At 34.4% G+C, this 21,547-nt stretch overlaps 1 protein-coding gene across 1 annotated transcript in view; it reads left to right on the forward strand.

The window, feature by feature from the left end:
- The first annotated feature begins 217 nt into the window (after positions 1–217).
- LOC111615094 (solute carrier family 13 member 5-like) overlaps positions 218–21,547 on the forward strand; it is a 31,183-nt gene continuing 9,853 nt past the window's right edge. The window contains exons 1-12 of the mRNA XM_023356484.1: positions 218–360; positions 923–1,038; positions 1,099–1,259; positions 1,714–1,789; positions 1,859–2,011; positions 2,077–2,196; positions 2,385–2,462; positions 2,542–2,649; positions 2,732–2,912; positions 2,989–3,150; positions 4,856–4,993; positions 18,271–18,442. Of these exons, the coding sequence (XP_023212252.1) occupies positions 241–360; positions 923–1,038; positions 1,099–1,259; positions 1,714–1,789; positions 1,859–2,011; positions 2,077–2,196; positions 2,385–2,462; positions 2,542–2,649; positions 2,732–2,912; positions 2,989–3,150; positions 4,856–4,993; positions 18,271–18,442 (1,585 nt within the window). The 5' untranslated portion in view covers positions 218–240. The remainder of the gene's footprint in view (positions 361–922; positions 1,039–1,098; positions 1,260–1,713; positions 1,790–1,858; positions 2,012–2,076; positions 2,197–2,384; positions 2,463–2,541; positions 2,650–2,731; positions 2,913–2,988; positions 3,151–4,855; positions 4,994–18,270; positions 18,443–21,547) is intronic.

Consider the following 21,547-nt stretch of genomic DNA (forward strand, 5'->3'; position numbering starts at 1 on the left):
CAAAATCTCACAGCAGATGGCGTCATACACAATTTCATTTATTATAATTAATAATATAAAAGTTATTTTTTGAATAATATCATAAACTAAAACTTTTAATTAAATATTTAATTAATTCATAAAAGTGTTATTCGTGAAATGTTTCGAATATAAAATATGTAATTGTAAATTTAAAGTATAAATATTTCAATTTTTTAATTTGCTTTTTAGGAATCAAAATGTGGATATGTCATCAGTATTATGGCAATTTATTTTATGACGGAGCCTCTTCCGTTGGCTGTAACTGCTCTTATTCCAGTGGTTCTCTTTCCTCTTCTGGGAGTGCTTACTACTGCAGAAACGTGCACACCTTACATGAAAGTATAAATATTTTAACATAAATTTTTTTACTATAAGCATGAGATTTTTGAACATTCATTCACATTTTATAGCATTTATCATTGTATAATTAGTAGGTAAACTTTTTTGAATTCGTGACCATCTTCTATATAAATTACACGTACATTTATATTTTCTTTGATAAACTTTTACCGTCTTGTTTCAAAAACACTCTAATTCACAGAAGAAATCTTTTCTTTTACCGTGTCTGTGAAGTACGATCACGCTTTATATTTCTTTGTATGTCCAATAATCCGAATGCCAATTAACCGAAGTTCAATTATCCGAATCACCATTTGCCCTCCTTTCTCTCCCCCACTGATGTCACACTGCAATTTCTACGTCATGCGACTGCATGGTCAGTGTCGCCTAGTTTCTGTGACAGATCCAAATGACCAGTAGGATGCTACTTGTACAGTACATAAACACCTTTAAATATTTATTTCACAATTATTTGATGTTTTTTACTTAAAAATAACTATTTGCATACGATTCTAAATTACATACTGTATAATCTTAATAAATTTTTATTAAAATTTTCAAGGACACAATCATGATGTATGTCGGAGGCTTAACTATAGCATCAGCAGTAGAGCATTGCAATTTGCATAAAAGAATTGCTCTAAAAGTTCTTTTAACGATAGGAACCGGTGTCAGATGGTAGGTATATTCGACTAAGAGGCGTCACATAGAACGAAATAATCGAATAAAGTCTTCCAGGCTAATGTTGGGATTCATGATAACGACCATGTTTCTATCTATGTGGATATCTAACACCGCAACGACTGCCATGATGGTACCCATTGTCGAAGCAGTTATGGACGAACTGAGAAAACACGCAGAAAACGAAAAGTGCTTTCGCAGTAAAGACGAGAATGTCGGTAGGTCCTTTAATATCACGTAATTAAATTATTATAAAATGATAAATGTAGAATTTGCCAAATGTGTTACAAGTTATTGATCTTTTTCTTTTCATACATGGAGTGAAGATTGCTTGGTTTGATTAAAATCGCTATTAAATTATACGTTTTAATATTTTGATTATTCATTTTTTAAATGCATACTTGCTAAAAGTGTGCTTAAAAATCCCACACGATTAAGAATGTTTGCTTTATCGATAAAGAATGAAAAAGCACCATTGTCAGTTTAGGTACTTTCAACAGGAATGATTGATCTCAGAGGGATTTTTAATGTTAATTAAAATTCGAAATAATGTATGTTACATGTTGTTCAATATATAATATATGTCATACATGAATTTCAATTTGAATCGTTGAATCTGTTTACAAATTTGCATATAAGAATTATATTAATTATAGATATTACTATATCTAGTGCTCTACATTCCAACACAGAACAGGAAAGAATCTGTAAATACAATAGATACCATTCCTAATACATTAGTTCAAAGGTAAATTTTTTGGAAAATAAAACATAAAAATTATTTTAATTAGTCATAACTAAAAAATAGAATTTTTAGTTCAGAAGATTCTCTCACAAACGGAAAAGAAATTAATTACAAAACATTAAACAAGGCATTGCTCTTGAGCGTAGCTTACGCAGCAAATTGTGGAGGAACGGGATCTCTTATCGGTTCCGGACCAAATTTAGTTCTCAAAGGATTCATGGAAGAGTAAGTTCCATTATAAATTATCGACCGTTAACATAATTTAATGTATTGTTTTGTCAATGCCGCAGTACCTATCCAAAATCAATTGAATTAACGTTTGCATCTTGGTTGTTCTACAATGCACCCGCCATGATCGTATGCGTCATTTTATCTTGGATTATTCTACAAATTATGTTCGTTGGATGTTGGTAAGTCAAATTAAAGTCTATAACAGGAGTGGGCAACAGAGCTCTTTAAGTGTGCGTGTCAAAATCGTTATATCTGCGATGGAAAGTTTTTTCTTGGAGTTTTTCAATGGCACGCGTACCAAGGGTTGCTCACCTCTGGTCTATACATTAAATTTAAATTTTCATATGATAATTACTTTATTCGATAGTATCACTACCGATAAAGATGCACAGAATGTAATTAAAAATGTTATTCAAAAATCATACGAAGAATTAGGAAGTATTAGGTAAATATACGAAATCTCTTTTGTGAGTTGTTTTAATTAGATTATAGTATTTTAAATCTGTAACAAATTTATCTTTCAGTTTTCACGAAATTGCAGTTCTTGGTCTCTTTACAATATTAGTATTTTTGTGGTTCTTGAGAGAACCACAGTTTATCACGGGATGGTCTTCTTTATTTCCTTATGGATCGTAAGCAAGATAATTTACTAATTTCTATTTCATAAGATACATTATTCGTTAGATGATTTATTATATGTGATATTTTTTATAGAGGAATAAGAGATGCTACTCCAGCCATTGCCGTATGCCTTTTTCTGTTCGTAATACCAGCGAAACCGAGTAGTATGAAGACCAGTCCTTCACTATTAGACTGGAAAACTGCTCAAAAGAAGATACCTTGGGGCATTCTATTACTGCTAGGAAGTGGATTTACTGTGGCCGAAGCTTCTAAGGTAATTTCCATTTTTAAAATTATTAAAACATTAATTTTATTATAATATTATAGAGTCTAATTATTTTTCTTTTAAGAAATCGGGACTTTCCACTTGGTTAGGAAGTCAGCTTATTCATCTTCGTTCTCTGTCTCCTCAAGTTGTGTTACTCATATTAGTTTTCGTAACGTCAGCTTTAACAGAGGTAGTAAGCAACATGTCCATTACTACAATAGTTCTTCCTGTTATTAATGAAATGGTAAGAGAAATTTTTCTTTCTCTTAACAAAATTACGTAATAGAAAAAGAAAACGATATAAAATTTTTCTTAGTGTTTCCATGGTAAAGCTAAGCATGGTACACACAAGACATTCCAAGCGGTACACACAAGACTTTTGCCTGTATTATTGTTTTCTAAAGACTTTTGCCTGTATTTCTCCTCCAAGCACCAAGCTTATCTTTACCAAAGAAAAACAGACAAATGTAATGCCACTTTTCAATTAACATACACAGGTTTGACTGATGATAGAACATGAAGGGAAGAACAAAAAGTTAAAATTAAAATCTTAGAATAGAATGTTTTTTTTTTTTTTTTCAAAATATATATCGAAGGCGCAAAGTTGCGTATGTCAGATACCATGCATTGAATTAGGCCAACTCAAATAGAGCTCTCCAGGCTGATGAAATAGAGATTGTCTTGTCTCTTCGAATTGCCTTCCCTCTCCCGAAGGCTATGTAGATTTCTATTCTTTCCAGGTGTTTCGGCCAAGGCATTTAATGGGCTCTTTCATTTCTAAGCAGTGAGAAAATCACTGCTTAGAAATGTGATTTTCATATGATATTACCTTGTACTTAATACAGTACTTTCATATTATACTTAAATTGTCTTTAAATAAAATGTCCATAGCATTTAATTCTGTACTTAATTATGATGTTTGATTTGATCCTTTAATTAATTAATTTTCTCCACTCTTATTAGCTAATTCCGGAAATTAATAGAGATAATGTTCGAGAATATAGTGGATAAAACCACTGAACACCGAAGTTTTCGGGTTTTCTTCACGTTTGCAACACCTAAATAGAGGCCAGTTTACAATAGAAAGTTCTCTCGGGAGGTTTCCTCTTGACAGATTGCCCAAGTGTTGCAATGCCGTACTCCTTCAAACCATTCTCCTATCTTGTGATCGACTTTACTTTTTTTTTGCTTACGGTCACTTTACGAATAACGTGTAGGATTACTTAAATTTAACACAAAACTTACTGCAATAAATTATGGTTACGCAGAAAAATTTCAAAATATTCAATAATTAATTGTTACAATTTCGTGTATAAAATACTATTGATATAAAGTTTTAGAAAATGTATTTTTATTAAATCTATGAATTTTTAAATGAAGAAGAGAATGATTGACATTAATTTTTATATTAAACAAAAGTGGGTAGGCCGGATTATTAAGAGTCGTATTAGCAATAACGCGCCGTTAATTTTTACACTAAATTCTTTTTATGGTAAGAATTAACGAAATCACATAGTACTGAATGAAAACTCAATTACACGTAACGTTGTCTTACAAATTTCTGAATAAGCATAAAGTATCTAATGTTTTCTTCCTATTACGTGAAGCTAAATGTTTCTTTCTCTCTTTCTTGTTATTCCGCGAAATAACTAATCGTTGGTTCGCTAATTACGGCAGCCATATTACACCAATACTGTGATATTCCCAATATCTAACAGGCTTACCACAAAGTAAAACGAAGGTTTTGTAAGTGCCAAGACGGATGCCAGTCACGCGAATCAATATTGTTGGCAAATGTCTGGTAAAAAAGATGCTACTCTATATATCTGGACGAAGAAGTACAATTGTACTTATTATTATCAAATTATAATATATTTGTTAATATATTGAAAATTCATATAATATTTCTCTGGAGGAAATTTTCTTAAAATAGAATAACATATTTACAGGCAGTGGCCATCTCTATTCATCCTCTGTATTTTTTATTACCCGTGACGATCGTATGTTCCTTTGCTTTCATGCTTCCGGTTGGAAATCCCTCCAATGCCATTATTTTCGACAGCGGTGCCATGACGTCTTTCGATATGGTAAGACATAATTTAATCAAAATTACAAATATACTTAATAATCAAGCTACAATATTTTGAGATAATATAATTTTTATGTTAATTTGGAATTATTGGAAATTGATGTTTATATTTAAATATTTAATCTGAATTCGTCTCTCCTTTTTTAGTTTCATTATATTTTAATCGTAGTATGCACAGCATGCCCTTTTGTCTCGAGTAAAAGCATCAGCCCTCAACAAATAATATTGTCATAAAATATTATTTCATTTTGGTGAGAAATTAACGCGTATTCCATATCATCTGATGAAGAGAACGTATTCCATCCTCCATAAGTGGTACAGATAGCCTCTCCCATTTAAGAACTCATTCCAGAGAAAGTTTAGAGCTTGACGTCTTTTTACTCTTGATTAGAAAATAATTTCTGGATCACGCTTATCTCAATCCAAAAGGAAGACTCCAGGAGAAATGGCTGGTTCAGGTCTGGAGGGAGATGAGTACGTTGATCATATGGCCTTGAACTTGGTCTTGATCCTCTATTGCCGATATTCTCGGGAGATCTAAAAAGTCACCCAAATTTTAAATGGATGCAGAGCACATAAGGGACTGTATTCAGAGCATGAAAATATTCAAACATATGCCAAAGAGTTATGTTACGTGAACCATATGACTGTAGTTTTCTCATGGGATAGATCAATCAAAAGGTACAATCACATTTGCCCCAAGTATTTTCTTCTTAATCGGAAAGGTTAAACGTCTTACAAGAAGAGATGAAAGAGTGAAGAGGTCCCTTCTTTTCTTCTCTCAAATTCAAGAACTTCCAACAACACCAGGTGGTCTAGGAGGAGAATTGGCCTAGATTTATCTCCTGATATCATTATAACACTTTGTTCAAGTAGAAACCTTGAGTTTCAAGGAAATCATGGCTCTGGAAAATATTGTTTATTGGTCAGTCGACTTCATTCAGGCAAGAAATGATATGCAACGATAATCCTCAGGTTCAGGTTCAAATTACGTTCGGGAGTCCGTAGGCGGCGTAGACAAGGATTCATATTCTCAGCTACTCTCACACCAGAAGTTCAGAAGGATGAAATTACTGTCGCAAAACGCAACTCTATGCTAACATCAAAGTCTCTCAAAATTTCTTAATTGCTATATTTTCTTAAGATGAGAACGTAAATTTCACTCCGTGTCCCACGACGAAGGAAACATGCTCTTTCAAGACCTTTGGCACCAAAAGATCTACATCTATTAATAATGGTGACACTTATAAATACACACACATCTATATATATATATATATATAGCTCTATGACCAGATTAATTTCTACTCGCATGTGAAGAAACACAAAGGAGGGGACAAATCTTAGGTTCCAGGTAGTCCGTTAAGAAGAGGTATCGTTTCACCGAGGAGAAAAATCATATTTCATTTTATTACTTAGCTTGAAATCACAGATATTCGATGAGACGTCACCTATTCTTGTAGGAGAGAAGAAAAAAAATTTCGATTCTCCAGAAGAGTTAACAAAGCTCGCCGGATGGACCAAATCACAAATGATGACAGTGGCCAAATCGAGGTCAATAGGTCTACCGCAACAATTTTGCAGAAGAGACGGAGTTGGACTCTAATAAACAGTCGTGTTTTATACGTCCTTTCTTTTGTTAAACCGGTTGAAGGGCCCAATCTTCAAACAGAGAGGTAATTTTAGTCCATCAGACAAATATTTTTATGTGACATGAGCTTATTATGCGATCCTTATCACTAATATCAGAAAAAGAAATATCAATTATAGCAGCATGATGATTCTGGGTCAAATACGGGGAGTGACGTGAACGAGGAAGTATAATTTCGATATTTTACTTGACCTCTGACAGGTTCTTACTCCACTATTGAAGGGCCTAATCTTCAAGAAGGAGAATGATTTCGGTAATGATGAAAAAAAATGTTCATCACCACAGTTCAAATTGGAAAATAATAATAATAATAATCAAGTCGTACTCCCTTATCTTCAAGTTATTTCTGTATTCCGTTCCTTTTAATTTCTAGTAAATCTTTCTCAAAAAGAAAATTGATTCTATAAGACCTGGATTAATGACTGAACTGATGAATGGTCCCCGTAAGCGGCAAAGACCAAGATCTGTACCCCAGGCTGGATCTCACATCCGGAGTTCGGGAGAGGATCATGCTTCCTTTTCTTCTAACTAGTTTCTTAGTTTTGACTTTCTTCGAAAAATCTTATTCCTTGATTAATATCTGAATGGTTAACTCATCTGCCTCTATCTCTTAGTAGTAGTGTTATGTCAATTAAATTCCGCGGACAAACACGCGTGTGAGATCTGATTCAGACACAAATTAAGAGTCATTTCATTTGATAAACTGGTGTCACGAATCCTGACATTGGATAAAGACTTTGCCGTCTATATCCTCTCTAATATTAAAAAGGCCTCCCGGTCAAAATCCTGATTAGGATCGGATCTCTCGATCCGAAACTCAGAGAACAGATTTCGGTTAATCTGAGCCCCTAAGAGGTATAGGATCAACCCTATACCCTTGGCCAATCTCACAAGTGGTGCAGCAGGAGTGGGGTCTGAATCTGTCCCAGAAGAAAGGTTTTCGAATTGAATTGATGGGAGATCTGATTTGGATTGAGAGACATATAGTCGATTGATGTAGATAGATAGAATCTGTATTGAAGGAGTATAATAATAATTTGATTTATTTTAAGTTAGTAATAAGTATAGAGATAATTTAAAATGGATAGAGATAGGTAAGAACCACCGCGAGCTACGTTAGCTGGTAATCCAATAACGTTAGGCGGATTAGGTGGAATGATTCCGCTCTTACCGGTATTTTCAGGGGATGTAAAAGGTCCGAAAGTATCCGAATTTTTCGATATATTAGCGGATGTGACTAGAGTAGCAGCATGGTCAAAGGCACAGATGCTGGTTGTTGCTAAATTAAAATTAGTTGGTATTGCCAGAGAATTTGTAAGAAAAGATAGGAAGTAGATGATTATGACGAATTTAAAAAAATAATGATAGCGCGTTTCGAAAAGATTCCCTACACTTATAGAATCCAGAAGTTCTACGCATGCGTCCAGGCGAGAGATGAGGACGTACAAACTTATGCGGTACGTCTCCAAGCTCTGGCCGAAGAAGTTGAAATAACGCATGAGGGGGCCAATGACGCTGAAATAGCGGTAATAAAAAGAGTCAAAGAGAAAGAGTTAGATGAAAGGTTAAAGGTACAATTTATGAATGGGGTCGACATAAAGATAAGAAAAAGAGTCATGTCAAGAGAACCCGAAACATTTGACCAGACTTTAAAAATAGCAATAAATGAGGAGAATATCGAGCTCCTCACTTCTCATCCTAGAGGTCTTTTGAAGGTAATGAAGGAAGAGGGAGAATTAATAAACCACAAAGAGGATAAGTTAACGGAAATAGAATCGAAATCCGAACAACAAATGAAAGAAGTGGTTATGGCTATAGGAGATTTACGAAATCAATTCAATACATTTGTAAAAAAATCACAAGAAGAAAGGAATAGAGAAAGAGGACGAAATACGAAATATTTCCGATCAACGGAACAAGTTCCTAACGGAAACCGACCACAAACACTCGACTTCCGTCGGAGAGAAGTAAATGCTGCCATGCATAGAAATAGTTATCAACCTCCGTTTAATAATATGACGAGAGATGAGGATTCTCGAAGGAATAGAGATAGAAATAATGAGAATAGACGAATCCCTCAGAGAAATATTCGTGAAAGAGATAATTATGGAAATAAAAAAGAAGTTCGCTTTAATCAAGGAAATTCGAATTCTTGGAGGGGTGCAGTAAATAGTGTAGAAGGAAGACGAGACAGAAGACAACTATATACGTTTAAATCGGCTCATAAGCTATCAAACAGAGGAGGCAGAGTAAGACATTCTCGATATTTTTCTTATAATAACAGTAAACCAATGTCAAATCATAGACAAATATACCAAACGGAAGAAGATTTAGAATATTTAAGAATTCATCATGAACCTGCATTGACCTGTTATATAGAAGGAATTCCGGCGATTTTTCATATTGACACAAAAGCAAAAGTTATGCTCATGTCTAAAGCATTTGCTGAAAAACTTTTGCTGAAAAACAGAAGATACCTGTTGACTATAAGGTAAAGACAGATCTAAGAAGCGCCACTGGACACTCTATAAGAACCTATGGAATTGTGAATCCTCTTTTTCAGATTGGTAACGTAAGTTTCCCCTTTGCGTGTTGTATAGTGGACATAAAAGTCACCTACCCATGCAATGGCATTATAGGGAGAGATATGACAGTTAGGAAAGGAATTATACCTGATTTACAGAATGGAAGGGTACAAATATCCGGAAGGACGTCTGTTCCGTTTATAGACCCGTGTAAACCTTCACGAATAATAGATCCATTTACAAATTGCCAAGAAGGTAGAATCACGAGAAAGGTACCTCAAGTTAGAGATCAAGGTAGAAATTATTCCCGAACTCAGGAAAAATTTAGAGATAGAGATTTTATAAATACTAGTCGTACTGAGAAATATCAATTGCAATTAGATAAAAGAGATAGCGGTATTAAACCACGAAACCCGGATGGGATTGCCCGATCAAGCAAGCGAAAGGAAACGCCAAATAAAAGGGGGTCAGGTGAGCAATTAAGAAGAAGAAAAGATGTAGTTTTAATAGAAACCTGTAGACTTCCTCCTAGGACAGATAATATAGTTATTGCTAGAATTCAAGGTAATAATAAAAAGAAAGGAGTAGGGGTAATAGAAACCGTCCCTATAGAAATAGAAGGAGTTAATGGAACACATGTATTGGTTTCCCCAACTAGGAAAAGGCAAGTTCCTGTTAGGCTGTGCAACCCTACAAATAAAACTATAAAATTAGAAAAAGGTGTTAAGGTAGGAACATATTTAGATGCTGTCGAAGATAATACATCAGTAAGTACTATAAAGGAAGAAGCAACAGCGAAATTATCAAAGAAAGAATTTAGTGAGCTTTTTGATTGGACAGATATTAGTAAGGAACATAAAGAAGCGTTATTGTCTTTACTATACAAATACAGACATATTTTTGCGACGAATAATTATGACTTAGGGTATTGCGATATAGTAAAGCATGAAATTAATACAGGAGATGCAGCCCCAATATATTCACCGCCCTATAGAATACCATATGCGCAGAGAGAACAGTTAAATGAGATAATAGATGGGCCTTTAGAGCATAATATTATTGAACACTCCACGTCCCCATGGAGTTCCCCAACATTATTAGTTAGGAAATCTGATGGTTCGCCTAGATTAGTGGTGGACTATAGGAAGCTTAATAAAATCACTAAAGTAGATCCTTACCCACTTCCTTTAGTTCAGGAGTCCCTTAGCTTGATGGGCGAAGCGAAATTTTTCTCCACTTTCAGGTTTTTGGCAGATAGGTATAAGCGATAAGGAGAAGACCGCATTCTCCACACCTGATGGACATTATCATTGGAATCGCACTCCAATGGGTTTACGATCGAGTCCAGCTGTTTTCGAAAGGGCCATGGACTTTATTTTACACGGACTAAAAGGGAAGACATGTTTAGTTTACATGGATGACATATTAGCTTTTAGTTCAGACTTTCCTAATCATCTTAAAAGGTTAGAACAAATTTTTATAAGGTTGTCAAATGCAGGTCTCAAATTGAAACCAAAGAAATGTCATTTCCTGCAGAGAAAGATTAAATTTTTAGGCCATGAGGTATCTAGAGAAGGAATAAAACCTGATCATGAGAAAATTCAATGTGTTATAGAATTCCCCAAACCTGAAACTGAGAGAGTTGTTAGGGCATTTTTAGGACTAACAGGATATTATAGAAGGCATGTAGACTCTTATGCTAAGATAGCTAAGCCTTTAACCAGTCTGTTAAAGAAGGACACCACAGTGGGTCCAGAACAACAACAAAGTTTTGACAAATTAAAGGAGATAATTACATCTGCACCTGTATTGAAATTACCTGACTTTACGAAACCATTTATACTATCTACTGATGCTTCTAATGTAGCTTTAGGTGCTGTATTATCTCAAGAAGAAGATGGGAAGGAAAAACCGGTAGCGTACGCCAGTAGACTGTTAAGAAAACTGGAATTAAATTATAGTACTACAGAGAAGGAATGCCTAGCTACAGTATGGGCTGTCAGACATTTTAAACCGTATTTATATGGAAGGAAATTTAAAATAATTACAGATCATCGTCCACTTCGATGGTTAATCAGTAACAAAGACTCATGCACTAACTCAAGATTATCCAGATGGATCATCTTTCTACAGGAGTTCGATTTTGACGTTGTACATAAGGCAGACACGTCACATCAAAATGCTGACGCTCTGAGTCGTATTCCTATTAGACAGATCAAGGAAGTAGAACCTATCTTTTCCAGGATGCAAATAAAGGAACTACAGCAACAAGATGAAAGATGGAAAATCATTATACAAGCTTTAAACCAAGGGAATTTCGAAGGTAAATTGAACAATATAAATTTAGAAGAATATTATATAGATGAAGAGGGAATATTATTACATAAGATAATAAATAATAGAAGAAGAGGAAGTTGGTACCGAATCGTAGTACCAAGAAGTTTAAAGGAACTTATTCTTCACTCTTATCATGATACTCCGATAGCAGGACATTTAGGGGAAACCAAAATGCGTTTAAAGATAGAAAAAGTTTATTATTGGCTGGAGATGAAAAAGGAAATAAGACAATATTGTCAAAGTTGTCAAAGCTGTGCTAAACATAGACATAGAGGATGAAGGTCACAGGCTGAGTTACAATTATTTTCACCTCTTACTCATTTATTTGAAAGAACCACGATGGATATAATTGGACCCTTACCACTTACTACAAACGGAAATAAGTATATATTAGTTTTTGTTGATCATTTTAGTCGATATGCGGAAGCAATTCCTATAGGGGAGACCGGGGCAAGATCGGCATGTTAAGCTTTACTTAAATTTTGTGTAATAAATACTGCTGTAAACTGAAAAAAAAGCTTTGCATATTGTCTATTGGAATGTTACCTTACTATAGAACTGGTTAAAATCAGTTTGGAAATAAAAATAATTAAAATAATTACAACTTTACAAGAAGAGAGAAATTGACGAAGTTGCCCCGGGTATAGGGGCAAGATCGGCAACTTCTCTCTTTTTGTAAAGTTGTAATTATTTTAATTATTTTTATTAAAGTTGCCCCTGGTATAGGGGCAACAGTAATGGGGCAAGATAGGCACGTATATAAAATTATGTTATTAACAATGTATAAGTTGGAATTCACTATTAAAACAAAGAAATACAAATCCAACACCCATTTAATATTATTACAACGAAATGCAAGTTCAAAGACATATATACATGAATAACAAATGCAAACATGTTTTCATTTATCATCTGTTTGATTTTTATCCTTTGCTTCTAATGTGGCTTTATGTTGCCGATCTTACCCCGCTAGTCATGATTTCGAAACATTAAGTACAACCCTGAGAACAGAATGCCAAGCCACGATCTGGCCACGTGAATAAGTTGAAGTTATATCCTTCTAACAGGAAAAGTAACTTTCGTTATCATGAAATTATAACAAAACCTTCCAATTCAATATAAATGGAAAAAAAATATTATATGGAATTGAACGAAAATGAAAAATTGCTGGATAATTCAACTACGCTTGTTGGAGAACAATAAAAACACTACACTCAACAAGCCACCAATAAAACTCAACTGCCTAAAGTCTCCTTTTAATTTGTTTTTTAAAAAAAGCGCTTGACAAACTTGCCCCGCATGCCGAAGTTGCCCCGGTCTCCCCTACAGGATGTTAGTAGTAAAACTGTAGCAAAAGCTTTCATCACTAACATAATATTACGTCATTCTACACCCACTCAATTATTAACAGATAGAGGAACTAATCTAGTCTCTAAAATGTTCAAGGAAGTATGTGATATGTTTAAGATAAAACGACTGCTGACAACAGCATATCATCCAGCTTGCAACGGAGTTGTTGAGAGATTTAATAAAACGCTCGTTGACATTTTATCTCACTACGTATCAGCAGATCAAAGAGATTGGGATGAATGGATACCTTATGCACTATTCGCCTACAACACGGCAGTGCACTCTTCTACAAATGAAAGTTCATTCTTTTTATTATATGGACGAGATCCTACCTATCCTTATGATTTAATTGAAAGTCCCACAACAATCTCCTATGATATCGAAGATAATTTTGCTTCTGAATATAAACAAAGAATGAAACACGCTCATCAAATCGCACAAGGGTATGCCGAAGATGCTGCAAAAACAAGACAAGTAAGGCAACGAAGACAAAACAAACCACCTAAATATCAGCTGGGAGTATTCTTAAAGGAAGTAGTAGTTCCACAAGGAGTAAAAAGGAAGTTAGCTCCACGTTGGTCAGGCCCATATCGAATTATCGAAGTTTTAAGCCCAGTTAATTATGAAATCGAGAATATAAAAACGAAAAAGAAAGTAAAGGTACATGCTGATAGAATTAAACCTGCCACAGCCCCTATGGAATTTGAAATTAAGTCTCAACAAATGATAAAACAAGCGTTGACTGGAGTGGGGTGTGCATTCAAAATAGTTTCCTTATGTCATTTTAAAATTGTCCTTAAGATGTACTAAGTTTTCTTGGTTCCTTCTAAACATCTGGCACCCATTTGGAATACATTAGTTGTAAGTCTTTCTGAAGCACATCTGTTTGATGACATCGTGTACTTGTGGTATCCTCATTGGTTCTGGACGATCACGTGTTGGCTTCATCTAGTCACAGGATAGCTAAAAGTTCATAGTTCACCGTGCACTAGGGTAGAAAAGTATGTTTTTCTCCCTTAAAAGTTTTGTGAAAGTATCGCAGAATCAATCATCTTTAGAAATTTTATGCATGTGTACAAGCTTGGAATTTGGATATTCACAAAAGTGAGGTTGAAAAACGTCGAAACATCTTTAGGGTTTAGAATGTAGTTTATCATCACTCAGGTAAGTATGTTAGACAAAATTTATTTCGTTTTAAAAGTCTCTCTCTCTTTTTTATTATTAAGTTAAGTATTCTATCTCTTATATTTAAATTATTCTATATAGGACTTCATTAATATTCTATTCGTCTTATATTATCTATAAGAATGGGGTTTTATCTCTTAAAGTGATATCTCCTCTCATTATTAATACTAACTTACAAACTAGAGATATAAGTGAACAGAAAACTGTATGTGGCTTTATAAAAATTTCCTTTATCGCACAGGTAATTTCCTAAATCGAGAAATCAAATTGGATTTAGACCAATGGGATCGCCCTTTCGTATCTCCAAAAGGAATAACTAGCAAAAAAAACGACAAAGAAAATTGTATTTATCAAGACCTTTCTCTGAATAGCAGCATAATCCCATGATAAAGAAAAAATCAGAAACGATGTCCTTTGCCAGGCTATCTCACAGCTGTGGAGGTAGCTCTAATAAAAAAAACGACAAAGAAAATTGTATCTATCAAGACCTTTCTCTCTCCTTGAATCTCTTTTATAAATCTTGTGTGGATAAATTCGGTTATCATTTTTCAATAGTTCAAAGTCATATGTATAGAAGAGAAGGATCGGGAAGGGAGATATGAATTCCTTCTTTGATCCTTTGGTTCCTTTCACTCAAATGTCTTCCTAAATTGGCAAAAACAGCCGTTGATTCTCCTTGTATATTTCAAGATAACTCTCTCACACCAATTGAACAAAAGTTAGGAACGTATTATTTTTCACTGAAGAAAGTCATCAGCAAAAGGTACTCCCCTATCCACCGAAATATATTTAAGTCGAGCCTCAAAATAAGGTATTTGTTTATTATTCCGAATCGCATACATATATTCTGTTTATCGAAGAGGTCGAGATTAAGCACGAAGGAGGAATTAGTGCTGACCTTGTAACGTCATCGTTCCTGCTTATCTGTTGTCTTGATTCATGAGGAAAGTGTTCCAAAAGGCATAGGCTTAGTACCAGGTAGTAAATAAGGTTAGGCTCCCCAAATAATTGTGTCGAAAAAGACATACACAAATATATATATATATATAATTTTCTCCAAATAAGGTTAGGTCTAGGTCTTTACATGAAAATGCCTTGAAGCTCCTTGTGTGACATCAAGTCGTGGGTGCTTGTTTCTTCTTCTTCTTCTTCTTCTTTAAGAAAAACCCATAAACTCTCAAAAACAGATGCGTAAACCGAATAGAAGAGCTATGTGGAGAGATCGATAGGACGAGAAACTTATATCCTAGATCTCTTAAGTGAGTAGTCTCCTTTCTACGCTGGACTTTTATTCGGGTATCTTAGGATCAGTCATTTCTTTCTTTAGAAAGAGGAAAGAAAAATGCAATCTGGTGGTCGGAGTCAACAAAGAATATGTCACAGGATGTATTTGAACTTAAGATGGAGGAGCAATCTGGATTTTAACTTCGATGCTATAAGTATTTCTCTCTTCCTCATATACCTGGGTGGCAAGGTACAAAAGTCTCTATCTCCAATGAAGATAAAGATGATACACAATAGGTAGGACGTAGCTCAAATGATTATCTGATAATGGATCCAGATTCAACGTGGAGGGAAATTTGGATTTCAACTTTGGTGGGCAATAGGTTCACTTCTCTCACACCATGGGTGATCCAGACTGATTAAGGATTGGGACCCTTCATCACTTGAATTGTCCGTTCAGAGATAAATAAAAGAATAAAATTTTTCTAAGAGAGGCAAGTATTAAAAGAAACTAGCTAGAAGAAAATGAAGCATATAGTATTGTTATTATTTACCTACTTGTTAGGAAGACCCTTCTTGTCAACCGAATTACTCTTCTCACTGATTGAAGATTGGGACCCTTCATCAGATGAGTTAACCGTTCAGACATTAATCAAGGAATAAGATTTTTCGAAGAAAGTCAAAACTAAGAAACTAGTTACAAGAAAGGGAAGCATGATCTTCTCCCGAACTCCGGATGTGAGATCCAGCCTGGGATACAGATCTTGGTCTTTGCCGCTTACGGGGACCATTCATCAGTTCAGTCATTAATCCAGGTCTTATAGAATCAATTTTCTTTTTGAGAAAGATTTACTAGAAATTAAAAGGAACGGAATACAGAAATAACTTGAAGATAAGGGAGTACGACTTGATTATTATTATTATTATTTTCCAATTTGAACTGTGGTGATGAACATTTTTTTTCATCATTACCGAAATCATTCTCCTTCTTGAAGATTAGGCCCTTCAATAGTGGAGTAAGAACCTGTCAGAGGTCAAGTAAAATATCGAAATTATACTTCCTCGTTCACGTCACTCCCCGTATTTGACCCAGAATCATCATGCTGCTATAATTGATATTTCTTTTTCTGATATTAGTGATAAGGATCGCATAATAAGCTCATGTCACATAAAAATATTTGTCTGATGGACTAAAATTACCTCTCTGTTTGAAGATTGGGCCCTTCAACCGGTTTAAAAAAAAAGAAAGGACGTATAAAACACGACTGTTTATTAGAGTCCAACTCCGTCTCTTCTGCAAAATTGTTGCGGTAGACCTATTGACCTCGATTTGGCCACTGTCATCATTTGTGATTTGGTCCATCCGGCGAGCTTTGTTAACTCTTCTGGAGAATCGAAATTTTTTTTTCTTCCTTCCTACAAGAATAGGTGACGTCTCATCGAATATCTGTGATTTCAAGCTAAGTAATAAAATGAAATATGATTTTTCTCCTCGGTGAAACGATACCTCTTCTTAACGGACTACCTGGAACCTAAGATTTGTCCCCTCCTTTGTGTTTCTTCACATGCGAGTAGAAATTAATCTGGTCATAGAGCTATATATATATATATATATAGATGTGTGTGTATTTATAAGTGTCACCATTATTAATAGATGTAGATCTTTTGGTGCCAAAGGTCTTGAAAGAGCATGTTTCCTTCGTCGTGGGACACGGAGTGAAATTTACGTTCTCATCTTAAGAAAATATAGCAATTAAGAAATTTTGAGAGACTTTGATGTTAGCATAGAGTTGCGTTTTGCGACAGTAATTTCATCCTTCTGAACTTCTGGTGTGAGAGTAGCCTGGAGTATGAATCCTTGTCTACGCCGCCTACGGACTCCCGAACGTAATTTGAACCTGAACCTGAGGATTATCGTTGCATATCATTTCTTGCCTGAATGAAGTCGACTGACCAATAAACAATATTTTCCAGAGCCATGTTTTCCTTGATACTCAAGGTTTCTACTTGAACAAAGTGTTATAATGATATCAGGAGATAAATCTAGGCCAATTCTCCTCCTAGACCACCTGGTGTTGTTGGAAGTTCTTGAATTTGAGAGAAGAAAAGAAGGGACCTCTTCACTCTTTCATCTCTTCTTGTAAGACGTTTAACCTTTCCGATTAAGAAGAAAATACTTGGGGCAAATGTGATTGTACCTTTTGATTGATCTATCCCATGAGAAAACTACAGTCATATGGTTCACGTAACATAACTCTTTGGCATATGTTTGAATATTTTCATGCTCTGAATACAGTCCCTTATGTGCTCTGCATCCATTAAAAATTTGGGTGACTTTTTAGATCTCCCGAGAATATCGGCAATAGAGGATCAAGACCAAGTTCAAGGCCATTTGATCAACGTACTCATCTCCATCCAGATCTGAACCAGCCATTTCTCCTGGAGTCTTCCTTTTGGATTGAGATAAGCGTGATCCGGAAATTATTTTCTAATGAAGAGTAAAGAGACGTCAAGCTCTAAACTTTCTCTGGAATTCTTAAATGGGAGTGGCTATCTGTACCACTTATGGAGGATGGAATACGTTCTCTTCATCAGATGATATGGAATACGCGTTAATTTCTCACCAAAATGAAATAATATTTTATGACAATATTTAACATTATTAAATAATTATTAATTTTAGACCCAGGGCTATTCAGATCTCACATGGGGCAAGATTTTCATACCCAAAGCACCTATTGCGTATCCGAATTTTGCGTTTTAAATGCAAATATAACCGGAAAACAAAATAATATAACTCTGCAGGTCGATATTTTTGCTTTAATTAAGAATGCTACCCCTATTGTTGAATGCCGATGCTTTTCTGCAGCATGGAAACTGCGGATTTCATGAAACACTCTGTGTATTTCTATTGTTTCGATTATTAAAATATAAATTTGTAACAGTCGTGTTACATTGATTAACTTAACATACAATATTAACAATTTAATTTTTATTTTATAGATGAAAGCCGGTGTTTTTTTGAAATTCTTGTGTTGCGCTATCGAATTCGCTTTTATTAACACTTTAGGATCTTATTTATTCTATTTCGACACTTTTCCTTCGTGGGCAAACGAAACTCGATCTTCCATTTATACCTCGATGTCAACGCTAACGAATTCCACGTCCAGTTTATCTTAATTCGCTTGTATATTAGAGAGATTTTTAATAAATATCTTATTTAAGATATTTTGTTTCTGATAAAGTTATTTTCGTGATTATAAAAATGTACTTATAAATATTTTATTCTCATTTAAACAATTACAAACATGAAAAAATTAAATATAAAAGTGCTAAAGGATTTAAATCACCGAAGGAATGAATTAGTTTGTTGCTGTACTAATTAACATGCAAAATCAAAGTCAAGAACTCCTAGTGATTGAGAAAAATAAAACCAAATGCATTTCGCCCTGATTATAACAGTATTACTTCAGTGAATATAACATCACAATCTATCGAGAATGTCAAAATGTGTCAAATATTTTTTATATAAAAATTCTATATATTTTAAAGATGTAAAACATATACTGGTGGATTACTAATGAAATGCAATGAATTACAACTGAAATTTTTAGCAGCGATGGCTGATTGGATAAAACCATTAAACACTCGTAGATTCCTGCCTGACCAAAGGGCTGACCATGTAGTTTTCCGATGTTCTTCGTGTTTGTAGCACCTAAATATAGTCACTTTTCCATAGAAATCATTCCGGGAGACATCCCGGATGTAACCAATAATCCAAACCAATCGTGTTAGCAATGTGTCAAAACATAAAATATTTCTTCCTGCGAATAGATTATTGATTCGACCATGTGGTTTATATTGTTAAGAAAATTTTCTTACTTGATATAACGTATCTTTTAGCAACGTATCTTTTAGTAATTCTGAATGGTTTTCCCAGACACTTTACCCCATAAAGTGTCTGGGAAAACCATTCAGTTATATACTAACATAATGTTTAAAAAGAATTATTCCTCTGAATTTAATAAAACATGCAAACTAAATTTAAAACAATCGCACCCTGTGATCAAAAAGTATCGGAAATGGTTCAATAAAAACGCAAGATTTTAATTTATTCATCAAAATTTATTTCGTCCATTTCAAAGTAATCCCCTCCCAATGTTTTTTTTTTTTTTTCCCAATCTTCGAGACATACTCTAAAGTCGTTTTCGTGAAACCCCTTCTGAACTGGCAGCGAATTTTGTTTTACATTAATAACCAAACGACAATTTTAGTCGTAGAAACAAGTCGGGAAAAAGTTACACGATGTCGTATCGGATGAATACGGAGCTTGCGGAACTGTATTTGTTGAATTTTTGGCCAAAAATTCAAGAACAAAGAGCATTATGAGCAGTGCGTTATCCTGGTACAAAATCTACGGGTTTTCTCGCCACAAACTTGGGTGGTTTTCTACGAATTGCTTCACGCAAACGACTCAAAACGCTCAAATAACATTCTTTGTTGAGAGTTTGGACATTCTGAAGGAATTCGTGATGCACAACACCTCCGCAATCGAAGAAAACAGTCGACACGACCCTGTTTTTTGACTCGCTTTGACGTGGTCTTTTCGGTCTCGCTTTACCTATCCGGAGCCATTCAGTCGATTGTTGAGCCGTTTCGGTTTCAAGAGCATAGATCCATGTTTCTTCACCCGTAAAGATCCGTTTTAAGAACGATTCGTCTCAAGAAAGCATTTTCTCGGTGACTTGAATAGGTTATCGTCACGCAAAGAATTTTTAGCAAAACATTTAAATTTTCATTTTTATATGGGATCCATTTAAAGGTATGCAATATTGTTCAATTTTTTTCTTTTTTTGTTATTTAACTTATACAATGTTGCATATTTACAGTACTAATGGACTAAGACAATGGGCGTCCGCAGAGGGGAAAAAGGAGCATCTGCCCTCTCCTGGAATAAAGCAAAATATTCTACAAATTATACTCGTAAAAATGATTATGTGTAACCTTACACTCTGCACCACGGAACGCTTTGTCTGTCTTTTTGTATTGATACAATACTGTATTGTTTATTAATGTTTTTACATTACAAAGCAATAGACATATATTCACTCGTAAGTTACTTTATCTGCAAATCATCTTTCTTAATAATAACATTAATATGATACTTCATAAATTATTACTTTTCTTCATTTTTCCTTATTATCAAACATTTACTTAATGCAAAATCATTTTCGAATGCTACTTGGAGACGACGAAATTCGAAGTTCTCGTGCAAAGGATTTTAATTAAGGATTTTCTTCTACACTTATCTTTCAATGAGTTTTATCCGATTATAAAAATTAACTTCGAATTCTTTTACTTATTTGAATTTACCATGTATATATATATATTTTTTACATGCTTTATGTTTTGAATAAAACTGAGTTTGTTAGTCGATTTGAGTGTAGAAGTGCACTTTGAAAGGACTTGAACTTATTCACGTAACAACACTCGTTCGGAAAGCTCCTTGTTAATACCGGTAGTATGGGTAAGATCCTGAACGTTTATTGTAGCATTTGAATTTATTACAAATCGCTATACGTGACCTATTATTGAACACTTCGTATGTATCACCGACTGCCCATACTTTAACCAAATAAGGGGAAACCAAATATCCATACAACACCACTCGGCTATTAAACTGAACTAAGTATTGTCATGCTCATTTTTCGAAAAATCCTAAAATGATTAGAATGTGTCATTTGTCCCACTTTCCCCACACGTTGGAGCTATGGCAATAATTTCTCATGTCTTGCAACTAGGGATTGCAATTCAGCAGTGTTTTCAATCCAGCTGGATTTTTGCTAGACCAACATCATTCCAGCTGGATCCAGCGCAAATGTATTTTTGGTGCAATAAAGTGTTATCTATCTATCTATTATGGTTTTTTTAAGAAATAAAACATTTTTTTTTTAAATACTTAAGAAACTTTTATTATTTAGACTGGTCACTATAAATCAGTAAAACTTCTTTTCTAAAAGTAGGATCTCAAGAAGTCAGAAGTAAAAACTTATCTTTGATTTATGATTATTTGATGACCCTGAAACCAATTACCGTAAAGGCAGAAAGGGTCTTCTCCTCAGAGGGATATATATATATATGCATTTCATTAAGAAGTAGGTTGGGAGACAACACCATCAATACTATTTATTTCTTGAGATCCTACTTTTAGAAAAGTCAAAAAAATAACAGAAGTGATTGATTTAATTTTATTTAATCCTAGATCGTTCCGTCTTGTGAT

The sequence above is a fragment of the Centruroides sculpturatus genome, unplaced genomic scaffold, assembly GCF_000671375.1.
Source record: "Centruroides sculpturatus isolate CEXI.00-Female unplaced genomic scaffold, Cexi_2.0 scaffold1940, whole genome shotgun sequence".
Lineage (NCBI taxonomy): Eukaryota > Metazoa > Arthropoda > Arachnida > Scorpiones > Buthidae > Centruroides > Centruroides sculpturatus.